Consider the following 14,320-nt stretch of genomic DNA (forward strand, 5'->3'; position numbering starts at 1 on the left):
CGCTTAGGTGGGTTTCGGACTTGGGTCTGAGCTCATCCCTACACTGGACAACAAATATTTTGCTTCCTGAAATTTTGTCTGCATCTTAGAGATTTTTTTAGTGCATCTTTTAGATTTTTGGCTGCTTATCATGAAAAAGAACCTGTTATTAAACTTCTCACATATCGTTTTGTAGAAAACATATTTTTGCAGCTTGCAAGATCTGTTGGCAACGCTGCACACATGAAAACATGGAACGGTCATTGAGGCACATAAAGCACACCAAGTACAACTGGAATATCTGAGGAGATCCACAAGTAGTGGCTCTGCTGTTTGGAACGCAGCTCCGATATACCAAGTACTGTTACATATGTGAACAGCTGGTTATAGAACATTAAAAAGAAATGGCCATGTCAAAAGTATTTGGTTCCAAAACAAAAAAACATGGCCTGATAAACACTTCTTGACACATATTTAAGATTTAAACTTACAGTTCACATAAAACTCAGAATAATTAAAAAGTGATGAGCAAGAAAAGCAAAGGTTTTCGTTATTTGAGATAGATGCTTCCAAGAATAACTGAAAGATTAACAAAGGCATTTTTGATGGTCCACTGATCAGAAACATCAATGACAAGCGGTTCGAAGATCTGTTAGTGAAGCCTGAGAAAATCATCTGGAAAGCATTCAAAGGATGTCGTTGAGAATTTTCTTGGCAACTACAGTGGACCATTCTACATTCAGCTGGTTGACACACTTTCTACAGCATACAAGACCACGAAGTGCAACATGTCACTGAAGATTCATTTTCTGAATTCACACTTGGACTTTCCCCGAAAATCTAGGTGCGGTCAGTCACAAACATGGTGAAAAGGTTTCACCAGGACATTTCCACAATGAAAGAATGGTATCAGGGCAACAGGAATCCATCAATGCTGGCTGACTATTGTTGGACATTGCAATAAGATGCACCAGACACCGAGTACAAACGAAAATGTGTGAATCTGTGTTCAGTGTGAAGGGGACTACTATAAAAAGCAAAACTTTTGAAAAAAAAAAATATAATAATAATAAGTTATACAGGGTTACTAGCCGACTTGGTAAATCTAAAAACATAGTACAGAGATTGCAAACAGCTATATAGTTTGAAAAGTTGTCTAAACAAATCATTCCATTTATATTTAATCAGGTTGATTTTCACTCTATGTAGGTCGTACCTAATAGGAGATCATGCAATCAGATTGCAACGTGCAAGGGGAGATTTACTTTAGCTTGTTCCAGAAGTAACCTGAAGTCTTGTAGTTTCTACCCTTGCCCCAACAGATCACTCCCCAGTTTGAGTGTGTGGCAACTGCCAGACAACCTCTGGCTCCCTGGCACAAGTACCAGGTTTAAACCTGGCAAAAGACATTACAATCCAACTGCACAATCTCCTTTAATGTAAGAGAAAGAAACTCTAAATAAGGGAGCAAATAGCTCTTTCATAAGAATATACATATTTAGGATAGAACATACCAATTCATTCAATTTGCCTTGTTTCATAATGCTGCCTTCCCTACCTTTTGTATCAATTATACAAATACACAGAACATTTCTTTATTTTTTAATATGACAAGCAGCAATATCATGTTTGCCATTTTTGTACATTTTAAAGTAGATACAGTTATTAGGTTATTTTTTTGTAATATTACAATATTTAGTTTTGACTTTAAGTCTTTTAAGATACTTTAAAAAAAAATGAACACATCAAATGCAAACGTGGAGAAAAAATATTTTTACCCAAAAAAAAAAAAAAAATCTTTAAAATAAAAAAATCCACATTCCAGAAATACTTCACTCATTCCTTTTAGTAGAGCTGTAAGAAATGTTATAATGGCATGAGCTGGAAATATTTATAGGCATCTTCACGGACGCTCATGACACTGGTGGCACTGGTGATGTTGTAAACAGCAGAAAAACGGAGACTGCCAGGTGATCAAATATGGAGGCAAAGACCTGCTTCTTCCAACTGGAGCACACCAAACTGATGGCGATGACGTCCTCTCACACACGCCAATCTGACTGTGGCATCATGCCACGTAGCTGTATTCATCTGCTGAGGCTTGGCTGCGCTCTATATACTGCTTGTCTATGAGGACCTCAATGCACTTTTTAATCATACTGATGCTTGGATTGAATCGAGCTCTGGATTGGCTGATCACCTGAGAAGAAACAAACTAAATTAAAATATGAAGGGTTCAGGAAGATAGAAAATATAAAAATAAGTAAACAGGTACATTCATTTAGAAATTGCCTTACAGTAATCATGATTGATTAAAAATTATGACCAATCCTCACAACACTATCCAAGTTCTCCAAAGCCTAGCAACCATGGATAATAGACCATCATCTTCAGATTGATAATTAAATTGAACCTCTAACATTGAGAAAAATTAGTAAATTGAAAATGTACCATCATCCTAATATTTGAAGAAAAAATGAAGGATTCAGGGAGCCCCTGTAGACCCTGAAAACCAACAGTAAAGATGGGCGGGGAGGACTATAGCGGTACTTGGTAAAGTGAATATACTCAAAATCGAGCTAACATTGAGATAAGTTTAACAAAATTTATTGACATAATATAAAAAACACGAATTAAAAACAAAACATATATTCATAAAACAATACACAAAACGTGACAAGCGAACTGATCACCAGGCGTGTAATCCCTCGAAGATTTCACACTAAGGGTCTGATCGGGTCAGCCTGTCAGTTTTTCAGGCAGACCCTCCATTCACTCCTACCCTATGGACTGGTGGGTGTAAAACGGACTTGTGTCCCTGTACAACCACCTACCTCCAATCTGATTTGATCTGCTAAAAAAAAAAAAAAGACAATCTGTTCCCCTTCATTCAGACCGATCGGTAAACACACACACTTGGCCACCTGTTGAGCATAGCGGGATCTGTCCGTGTCCATGCTGCAGAAACTAAGAGGACACGGACCTGTCATCTGCCCGCTCCAATTAGCAGGGGATCGGCAGATAGATACCCTGCTAATCTAATTAGAGTCCACCCCATGTACAAGTGGCCTTAAGTGGAAAATTATACATTAGTTTGAGGTCCATAGCTACTCAACAATCTATACATCAATGTTTTTAATATACCCCAGTGGTATCAAACCAATAATTCTCAAAGTATTTTTAGACCTATGGTTCCTTTCCTTACGTAGGAAGGCCTCTACCCATTCAATGCAGAAAACATAAAGACAGATGGTCTATAAAACAAAGAAATAGCGTGAGGTCCTGGATAAATCCACTTGTGTAGGTAGACGACAATATGGAGTGGCTTGCAGCCTCTAAAAATTGATGCCTGGGATGTCAATTAGGCAAAATAAGTGCCCATTTGTGTATGGGTAAGTAATTTGAGTATGAGTGGTAGTATAGCAGACTACAGAGTTCCAAAATCATTTAATCTCGGGGCACGACCATAAAACATGGAACAGGTCTGCATCCAAGGCCGGGTTCACACTATTGCGAATTGCATGCGGGATCTCCACATTAAATTCATAATAGCAGGAGATGGTGACCGGCTCTCTATGGAGCCGGCTCACATATCTCCGATGCGGCTCTAGTGTGAATTTGCACAGGAGCTCTGTGCGTCTTTTGGTCTGTTTCAGGTCTGAATTCAGCCAAAAATGTAGGCTGAAATCGGACCTGAAACAGTGAACCAGGACACACAGGACCCCTGCTGGGAGCCGCATCGGCATTAGCTGTGAACCGAGCCTCAATGCCCACATTTCAGGCAGCAAGAGGGGGACATTTAGGTCCATGAGATGGGAGTGATAGAGATATATAGGTGTGGTGAAAAAGCAGAAACATTTTGTGGACCACTGTGGGTTTGACCATTTCGAAGACAGACGATTTAAAAAAAAAAAAAAGTGCATTAGCTTGTAGCTGGGGAAAAATTGTGTACAGAGAGCAGGGTTTAGGGGTGTGTGCAACCCCCCTACCCCCAAATCTTTATTGCGGGTCTCATTCCTACTTGGCTCAACTCTAGTTCCTCCCTGTGTAAGCAGCTCTACTACCTGTGTATTTGGCTCTATTCCCTTCCTGTGTAGGTGGGTCAGCCTCGCAGGGAGATCATGCTCTCTTTCAGACTCAGGAAATCGGTCCCCACCGAGAGTGTGTGTGGAAGGACCTGTTGGTTCCTAGAGGCACCGAGAGCAAAGCTGTCCCTTGTCAAGAACTGAGCATCCACTTCTCTATGACCTAGTACCTTGTCAATCCCCTGTACCCCACTTCTACCCTCAGAATATACCCGGCAAGGTCCAGAGGCTACATTTCTTCTAAACAACCACTACATTAACCACTTCCCGACCGCCACATGTATATGTACGTCCACAGAATGGCACGTACAGGCAAATGGGCGTACAGGTACGTCCTTGCCTTCTAGCGGGTGGGGGGTCCGATCGTGACCCCCCCCCGCTACATGCGGCGGTCGGATTCCCGCAGGGAGCGATCCGGGACGACGGCGCGGCTATTCGTTTATAGCCGCTCCGTCGCGATCGCTCCCCGGAGCTGAAGAACGGGGAGAGCCATATGTAAACAAGGCTTCCCCGTGCTTCACTGTGGCGGCTGCATCGATCGAGTGATCCCTTTTATAGGGAGACTCGATCGATGATGTCAGTCCTACAGCCACACCCCCCTACAGTTGTAAACACACACTAGGTGAACACCAAGTCCTACAGCGCCACCTGTGGTTAACTCCCAAACTGCAACTGTCATTTTCACAAACAATGCAATTTAAATGCATTTTTTGCTGTGAAAATGACAATGGTCCCAAAAATGTGTCAAAATTGTCCGCCATAATGTCGCAGTCACGAAAAAAAAAAAAAAAATCGATGATCGCCGCCATTAGTAGTAAAAAAATTTTTTTTTTTTTTTTATAAAAATGCAATAAAACTATCCCCTATTTTGTAAACGCTATAAATTAAACCAATCGATAAACGCTTATTGCGATTTTTTTTTTACCAAAAATAGGTAGAAGAATACGTATCGCCCTAAACTGAGGACATTTTTTTTTATATATATGTTTTTGGGGGATATTTATTATAGCAAAAAGTAAAAAATATAGAATTTTTTTCAAAATTGTCGCTCTATTTTTGTTTATAGCGCAAAAAATAAAAACCGCAGAGGTGATCAAATACCACCAAAAGAAAGCTCTATTTGTGGGGAAAAAAGGACGCCAATTTTGTTTGGGAGCCACGTCGCACGACCGCGCAATTGTCTGTTAAAGCGACGCAGTGCCGAATCGCAAAACCTGGCCGGGGCATTTAGCTGCCTAAAGGTCCGGGGCTTAAGTGGCTAAACATCCAATATATTTACATATTTAGGGACTAAAGATGCACACCCCGTGATCAAGTCCTATTGGATGAAACGTTGGGAGGAGGCGCGCTTGACGTCACTGCTTGTGAGGAACAGTTCCGTACCGGTCGGAACTTTGTTTGTCTGCTGATTTTTGTCTACCTACCTGTAAGTGAGCTATTTTTATTTTATTAAATTTGCCAAACGATATTACACCATTGTGGCCCCTTTCTTTCTCTGATGGTGGGACCATTGCCCTGAGTGCCTCTTTAAGGATTGCTGGATGTGAGTTCTCCCTACTACAGCTGCATAACCATCTTCCAGGATTTCACTGCTTTTATTCACTTGAATCTGGTAAGGACCAGTGTGTTCTGAGGTGGAGGTTTTTGTCACACTGTCCGTTTGCCAGTCACTTGGGGGTTTTATTTTACTTTATTTTATTGTACAATATCACACTATTGGAGTTTTGTTCCTTTTTTGGTTGCTCACCATTGCTGGATCATCGGGTGTCTGCGTCTGGCTGTGGATTCGTTCCCCTGTTTAGCCCAGGTGTATGGCTATCCGCTCGTTTTGATCCTGTGGATCATTAACTCCGGTAAGGGTCAGCAATACCAGGCATCCTGGATTAATTCTGGTTTCTTTACACTTCTTTGCTTGAACACGTTTTCAACAGCTGTTTTCACAATGAACTGTTTCTATCAACTTTTTTTTACATTTTTTGCATATCTGAAGAAATCTTCCAGATTGTTTATTGGACTTTTTTTGTTGTTTTTTACTGGGGATCTGCACAAGACACAGTTTGCTGTTTTTTAAGCGCAACTCCACCTTTTACCCAAAGATGCAAATAGCAATAGGTGTAGCAGGGTTAAGTGTTCAGCTTTGACACCAAAGTATGAGAGCTTTGCCTTTCAGAATGACCTGGTATTTGGGAAAATGTTAACCCTCTTGGGCATGGAGTTCACCAGAACTTCACAGGTTGCCACTGGAGTCCCCTTCCACTCCTCCATGATGACATCACGGAGCTGATGGATGTTAGAAACCTTGCGCTCCTCCACCTTTCGTTGGAAGATGCCCCACAGATGCTCAATATGGTTTAGATCTGGAGACATGCTTGGCCAGTCCATCACCTTTACTCTCAGCTTATTTAGCAAGGCAGTGGTCTTCTTGGAGGTGTGTTTGGGGTCGTTATGTTGGATTACTGCCCTCTGGTCCAGTCTCTGAAGGTAGGGGGGGGGGGGATCGTGCTCTGCTTCAGTATACCACAGTACATGTTGGCATTCATGGTTCCCAAAATGAACTGTAGCTCCCCAGTGCCGACAGCACTCATGCAGTCCCAGATCATGACACTCCCACCACCATGCTCGACCGTAGGCAAGATACACTTGTCTTTGTACTTCTCAAATGGTTGCCATCATCTGAGCCAAATACATTTATCTTGGTCTCATCAAACCGCAGGACATGGTTCCAGTAATCCATGTCCTTAATCTGCTTGTCTTCAGCAAACTGTTTGAAGGCTTTCTTGTGCATCATCTTTAGAAGAGGCTTCCTTCTGGGATGAAAATCATGCAGACCAATTTGATGCAGTGTGTGGTGTATGGTCTGAGCACTGACAGGCTGACCCCCCACCCCTTCAACCTCATACGTCTACTCGTATGTCCATTTCCCTAAAACAACCTCTGGAAATGATGCTGAACATGTGCACTCAACTTCTTTGGTCGACCATGGCGAGGTCTGTTCTGAGTGGAGCCTGTCCCATTAAATCGCTATATGGTCTTAGCCTCAGTGCTGCAGCTCAGTTTCAGGGTCTTGGCAATCTTCTTATAGCCTAGGCAATCTTTATGTAGAGCAACAATTATTATCAGATCCTTAGAGTTCTTTGCCATGAGGTGCCATGTTGAACTTCCAGTGACCAGTATGAGAGATTGAGAGCGGTAAAACCAAATTTAACACACCTGCTCCCCATTCACACCCAAGACCTTCTAACACTAACGAGTTACATGACACCGGGGAAGGAAAATGGCTAATTAAGGACAATTTGGACATTTTCACTTAGGGGTGTATCGACTTTTGTTGCCAGCAGTGTAGACAATAATGGCTGTGTGTTGAGTTATTTTGAGGAGACGGCAAATGTACATTGTTATACAAGCTGTACACTCACTACTTTACATTGTAGCAAAGTGTAATTTCTTCAGTGTTTTCACATGAAAAGATATAAAATATTTAAAAAATGTGAGGGGTGTACTCACTTTTGTGAGATACAGTATGTGATCAGGGGGTAGCTTCCATCTGAGGTTTCGCAGCTATTTTTTGACCTGAGCAGATTACAGGCCAACTACTCTAATATATTTTCCTAGTAAAAAGTCTCTATAAATAATAGCAGTGTAATTGGAACATGTGGTTAGTGACAGCACAGTGTCTAGATGGATTGCCTATGAATGCATTTTGTGCTGCCTATGGAAATGCAGTTAGTGAATATTTGATGAGAACAATGTTTTGTTTACTGCATATTAATCTCAACTGAATGTATACAATCATTACAGAATGACAGTTGATGTACATAGTACACAGTGCTGGGAACATCAGCAATGACTTATGGGAGAATAAAGTTGCGATGAAAAAAAAAAAAAAAAAGAAATACAAAGATATATTTTAAGGAAGTGGATTATTAAATAAATGTCGGCCCCTCAATGAAAGTTTATGGCTCACTTCACAAGTGTTATAACACTCTTTGGAGCAAACACTATATTTGTGAGTGTACCACTGTGCAAACCTACAGTACAATGCAACACACCTGCACTATATGGGTACCGAGATAGTCCTCAACCCCATTGGAGTCACAGGGCAATGTTTTGGAGTAGTCCTTGGCGATTCCTCCCCTCCTCCTCACGACAGTATACCATAATGCATTGAATTTTTTTAGGCTTTAGTAGTAAAATATATTTTAGAGTAAGGTTGTTACAAATAAAGCTGTACAAAATGTTTGTGAAGGACAGTTAGGCCAGCCATGCACACAAATTTCCCTTTCCTGCATCCACGGCCGATGCTGGAATCCTTCCTACAGGGCCATTGTTGGCTTTTGGCCTGGCGGGGGGTAGAAGATAATTATTAGCAAAAGAATCCAGCAAGTTGATTGATCGATTTGGTGCATTCAGCCTGCCCATTAACCGTTGGAATCTTGGCAAGTTTGGATTCGAACCATGTATGGCTGGCCTTAGATTTAAGACACACAAAAATGTAGATTGTACAAACCCACTTATGTCTACAAAGCACCTTACATTAACCAAAATACACCAAAAAATGCCAGAGCTTGGTTCTTTCAATAACAGACAAATTCGCCGATACCCATCCACGAAAAGAGAACCCACAAACTTCTCTGAAAATATTTGAAACTGACCAAAGTAACCGTCATCTATCATTGAGTACTGTATTGTGATTCTTAATAATCAGATTTCTATGCATTAAGGTGAAAAAACATCTGCGGATTTGTGGCCCCCCCTTTACTTACCTGACCCCTCAAAAGTCAAGTGCCGTGAACATGCAAGCTTCTCTGCTCATTCATTGGTTGAGTGAAAGCAGCGCAGCCTGGCTCGTGATGCTGTCAATCACATCCAATGATGCGGCACGCTGGGAGACGGGGCCGAGTGATACAGTGAGCAGCTATAGCCGCTGGCTGTATCACGGGAGTGCGCCGCAAGAACTTATCGCCATGCGAGCTTGCTCGTATGAAGGTGATAAGTTCTTACGAGGAGGAGCAGAGACAGCCGCCGAGGGACCCCAAAACGAGCTGCACAGTGGAAGTAGAACATGTTTGTTATTTAAAAAAAATTAATAATAATTACCGTACCTTTAGTGTTCCTTTAAACAAAATATTTTAAATAAAACTAATGAAAATGGCATGGACAAAAATGATCCCTTAACCCAAAATTTTGTTGCTCAACCTTTAGAGGCAATCACTGCAAACAAGTGAATTCTGTGGCTCTCATTAAAACATTTGCTCCTGCCAATGGGTAGTCTGGCCCACTCTTCAGCTGGCTCAGGTTCCTTCTGACTGCATCGTTCATCTCTTTCCATTGATGTATGACAGACTTCAGTTTGGGGCTCAGAAGGCCACTTCAGAATAGTCCAATGTTTTGTTCTTAGCCATCCTGGAGTGCTTTTAGCTGTGTGTTTTGGGTCACTATCCCGGTGGAAGACCCATGGCCTGTGACGGAGATAAAGCTTTCTGACAGTAGGCAGTGTGTTTTGCTCCAGAATTCCTTGATGGTTTTATGCAGCAAAGCAGTTCCAAAATGTAACCGGGCTGCCTCCATGTTTCACAGTATGTACAATGTTTACCTATAAGCTTTTTTTTGATGGTGTGTTCAGACACAGATTTGCCCTGAATGGATTTCTGCTTGTTTCTCTGTGAAGTTGTTCTTGGCTATTTGACTACCATTTGCACCATCCTGTTTAATTTGGGGTTCATTTTCCACTTAAACCACATCCAGGGCAGCTACACGCCCATGGATCCTAAACACCTTAGTGATAGTTCCAACTGTAGTCATAGGAAAATCTTGGAGATGGTCTTGTAGCCTCTACTTTTCTGATCTCCTCAAACTACTCTTTCCTTTGGTATCATCTTATGGAGCAGAAAAAGCAAACAGCAGAGTAAACTATTTTTCTCCATTCGAATAGGCCAACTGATTCAGGCTGAATTCACACCTATGCAAATTGGATGCAGCTTATATCGCATCCAATTGGCATAACATTTTAAAATACATTAATTTTAATGAGGCTGGTTCACATATCTGCATATTCATTCACCTGCAAATTCAAATAGTTGCTGAATATGGCTACCTGCTGTAGTAGCAGGTCCATTTTTATTTGCACCAATTCCGAGTGATCAGCCCTGTTAGATCAATGACCATACCCGATTCAGAATTTTACTGCACATCAGATAACACTGGCCACATTTTTATGGCTTAGGTGGCAATTTCATGTCTGTGGTGTCAGTCAGGCATGCCCCAGCTGCAGTTCTTTGTGGCACGTAGAAGGGGGCATCTGTTGAACATGCCAAAGTAAACCTTGAAGGCCAGCATGCCCATCACTTACATCTATGGGCAGCCAAAAAACGTATCCTGTGTGATTTCAATGCTAATGCACACAATAGGCCGGTCTATGAAAACACCACCTGCTGGCATTGTTCTTGGATCAAATTTATTTAATTTATTTGTTCATACCATCCAAGAGCGTTTACTAGGGCTTTCATGATCAGTGGTAGATAAACAATAGGTATGGTTTTACAATAAGAGATAAATTGCTGCTTTTCAAATACTAGCATGGCATCTTGTTGACCACTGCATCAGTTCCTAAACCCAGTCCTCAGAGACACTCTCAGCAATACAATGGTGTCAATGATATCAATGCCCTTATATCAGTGCAATGATGTGTATAATGGCACACCATTGTACTTTTTATTTCATTTTTTACTTTACATACAAAAAAAAATGATGTGGCCAGTGTTGTGTGTGCAGAATTTGTATATATATATATAAAAAAAAAAATATATGTACAGTATCTCACAAAAGTGAGTACACCCCTCACATTTGTGTAAATATTTTATTATATCTTTACATGTGACAACACTAAATAAATCACACTTTGCTACAATGTAGAGTAGTGAGTGTACAGCTTGTATAACAGTGTAAATTTGCTATCCCTCAAAATAACTCAACACACAGCCATTAATGCCTAAACCGCTGGCAACAAAAGTGAGTACACCCCCAAGTAGAAATGTCCAAATTGGGCATAATTAGCCATTTTCTCTCCCCGGTATCATGTGACTCATTAGTGTTACAAGGTCTCAGATGTGAATGGTGAGCAGGTGTGATAAATTTGGTGTCATTGCTCTCACTCTCTCTTACTGGTCACTAAGTTTGACATGGCACCTCATGGCAAAGAACTCTGAGGATCTGAAAAAAATAAATTGCTGCTCTACATAAAGATAGCCTAGGCTATAAGAAGATTGCCAAGACCCTGAAACTGATCTGCAGCACAGTGGCCAAGACCATAGAGCGGTTTAACAGGACAGGTTCCACTCAGGACAGGCCTCGCCATGGTCAACCAAAGAAGTTGAGTGCACGTGCTCAGCGTCATATCATATCCAGAGGCTGTCTTTGGGAAATAGACATATGAGTGCTGTCAGCATTGCTGCAGATGTTGAAGGGGTGCGGGGTCAGCCTGTCAATGCTCAGACCATGCGCAAGGTCTCCCAACATTCACCAGCTCCATGATATCGCCATGGAGGAGTAAAGAGGACTCCAGTGGCAACCTGTGAAGCTCTGGTGAACTCCATGCCCAAGAGGGTTAAGGCAGTGCTGAAAAATAATGGTGGCCACACAAAATATTGACACGTTGGACATTTTCACATTGGGGTGTACTTAATTTTGTTGCCAGCGGTTTAGACATTAATGGCTGTGTGTTGTTATTTTGAGGGGACAGCAAATTTACACTGTTATACAATCTGTACACTCGCCACTTTACATTGTAGCAAAGTGTCATTTTTTTCAGTGTTGTCACATAAAAAGATAAAATATTTACAAAAATGTGAGGGGGTGTACTCACTTTTGACAAATGTTGTATATATTAGAGGGGGGGAAAAAAAAAAATGTAAAAAATATAAATACATTTATATTATATACACACACACACACACACACACACACACACACACACAAAGTGTGTGTGTGTGTGTGTGTGTAATATATATATTTTATTATCTGCTCCCCTTTGGTCTGTTAAATACATCATTGGAAGCATTTCATTATCTGTTTGAGAAGTGCAGTGTTAACAGAAAGTTTGATATATAGAATATCTTCCCCTTATTGTAGAAAGAAAAAGAGAGGGGGAGGTGTTCTGTAGTTCCAACACACTTTTTGTCCCAGGGTATAGTGGAGATTGGTAACAGGTTGTTCTCTGCCGATTGAGGCCAAGTAGATTGCAACCCCATTTTGCTGCCAGCTCCTTACCCGGTCTGTTCAGCCCCCCGATCAAAGTGGCCGCTGGTAAACTGCTGTACATGCATGAAATAAAAAAAATGGGCATATTTGCTGCTCTCACATGCTGTGAATTTTCCCGCACAGGATGAACTCCGGTCACTGCTAGGACACATACAAAACAATTGTTTTGTATGTGTCTTATACACACTGCAATGCTCCCTGGAGGTGCAGTGAGCGGTGAAAAAATGGAGACCTGCTTCATTTATTGCAGCGGTCTGGGCAGAATCACATGTCACAAATGTCTGTACAGCGCATCAAGGTTATAAAACTCACTCACAGTGCTGTATCTATGGAGGAGCAACATTGTTAACAAAGGAAAGGACGTGGTTTAGGACTACTGAACACCACCCCCTTTCCTATATGTTCTGTAGTCCATGGAGACAGCTGGGAACAATGATAACTTCCTGTTGCACTGCCATCAACTTACTGGATTTCCCACAAGAACGGCAGGTATTCGCTTTGCATTTGCCGCACAGGTATAACAAACCGATTTCAATGTGATATTAAACAATCTCAGGTCAGTGCATAAAGTAATAAACTTCTATTCCTACATACAAAACAAAGCAAATGGTGGCAAACATCTTAAATCATATCTATAAGAGCTCAAAGCTGCGCATACACCTTGCAAAATGAATGCACACTCTCTATTCAGTCTGCTTTAAATCTACCAAAACTATGTAGAGGTAGAAGCCCTGCTAAGCAAACCACTCAATTGGGGGGGGGGGGGGGGGTGCAAAATCTGGTGCAGCTCTGCATAGTAACCAACCAGCTTCCAGGTTTTATTGTCAAAGCTTTATTGAACAAGCTGAAATGAAACACATCAGTTTTACTAGATCTCCCCTAATACAGTAAAACCTTGGTTTGACAGCAACTTTGAGAGCATTTTGCAAGACAAGCTAAATTTTAAAGAAATGTTTACTTGATATACAAGTGATGTCTTGATATACAAGTAGCTACATGTCACACCCGAGTATAAAAGAGAAGAGAGGAGCATCTAAGTGTAGCAATATGGTTACATTTAATGAAGGTACAACATTTAGCAACTCGCATGGTTAATGAATAAAAAAAAGGCACATCTAATTATGCAGCCATACGGGGTAAAGTTGTCCACATAGAATGTCCTCCACACCACCATCGTCATCCCTTTCTTGCTTCACTCTGAGAAGTTCAAGCCTCACTTTCAAATCTCTCTACTGCAGGGTAGTCTTCCCGGTCACGATTGCAGACTGATGTCGGTGAGAGCAGGCGGTGTGGAGGGTGGTCTAAAGAGCTTTATCCTGGATGCCTGCATAGTTAGATGTGCCCATTTAAATCATCAACCATGTGACTTGCTAAAATGTTATACCTTCTGTGGTGGTGGGACTCTGTCCTACCTAAAAGATTGCTGGTTTACGCCAGATTTTGGAGAGAGAAACACATTGATTGCACAGCTGTGGGTTTTGGCTATTTAGTTCTGACCTGACTATGACTCAGAGCCCCACCCAACAGACAGGAAGTCTGTTCCTGGGAGTCAGGTGGACTCCCATCCCTCTGAGAAAAGTCAGAGCATGCATGTCTGCAGGAGGCAGATGTCATTAATGATTGAGCAGCAAGGCGCTGACCAGGAGTAAGCTAGGAGAGAGCTTAACTCTAGGAAACTCTTGTTCTGAGGAGCAGACCTTAGGCCTAGGCTAAAGGCCTGAAACAGCCGTATGGCAAGAATGAAAGCCAGGAGGCTAAAGTGTTGAGTTGGCAAGATACAGTAATGGTGGAACCCCCTGCGAGGGCTGCGAATGTATTTGTGAACTTGTTGTGCTTTTAAATAAAAGTGGGCTACCAGGCCCTTAAAAATTCAGTTCTGGACTGGCGTACTCACTAAAAAACACACCCCAATCTTACACTTCATTAAATGTAACCATATTGCTACACTTTGAGGCGCCTCTCTCCTCTTTTATACTCCTGCTGGATTTTGCTTCTAAATG

At 41.6% G+C, this 14,320-nt stretch overlaps 1 protein-coding gene across 2 annotated transcripts in view; it reads right to left on the reverse strand.

The window, feature by feature from the left end:
* Window positions 1-1,558: 1,558 nt before the first annotated feature.
* Window positions 1,559-14,320, reverse strand: part of CUL2 (cullin 2) — a 144,998-nt gene continuing 132,236 nt past the window's right edge. For both annotated transcript variants that reach the window (XM_040352654.1, XM_040352653.1), the window contains exon 21: window positions 1,559-2,179. In XM_040352654.1, coding sequence (XP_040208588.1) covers window positions 2,048-2,179 — 132 coding nt within the window. In that variant the 3' untranslated portion in view covers window positions 1,559-2,047. The remainder of the gene's footprint in view (window positions 2,180-14,320) is intronic.

The sequence above is a fragment of the Rana temporaria genome, chromosome 5 (assembly GCF_905171775.1).
Source record: "Rana temporaria chromosome 5, aRanTem1.1, whole genome shotgun sequence".
In the NCBI taxonomy this organism is placed as follows: domain Eukaryota; kingdom Metazoa; phylum Chordata; class Amphibia; order Anura; family Ranidae; genus Rana; species Rana temporaria.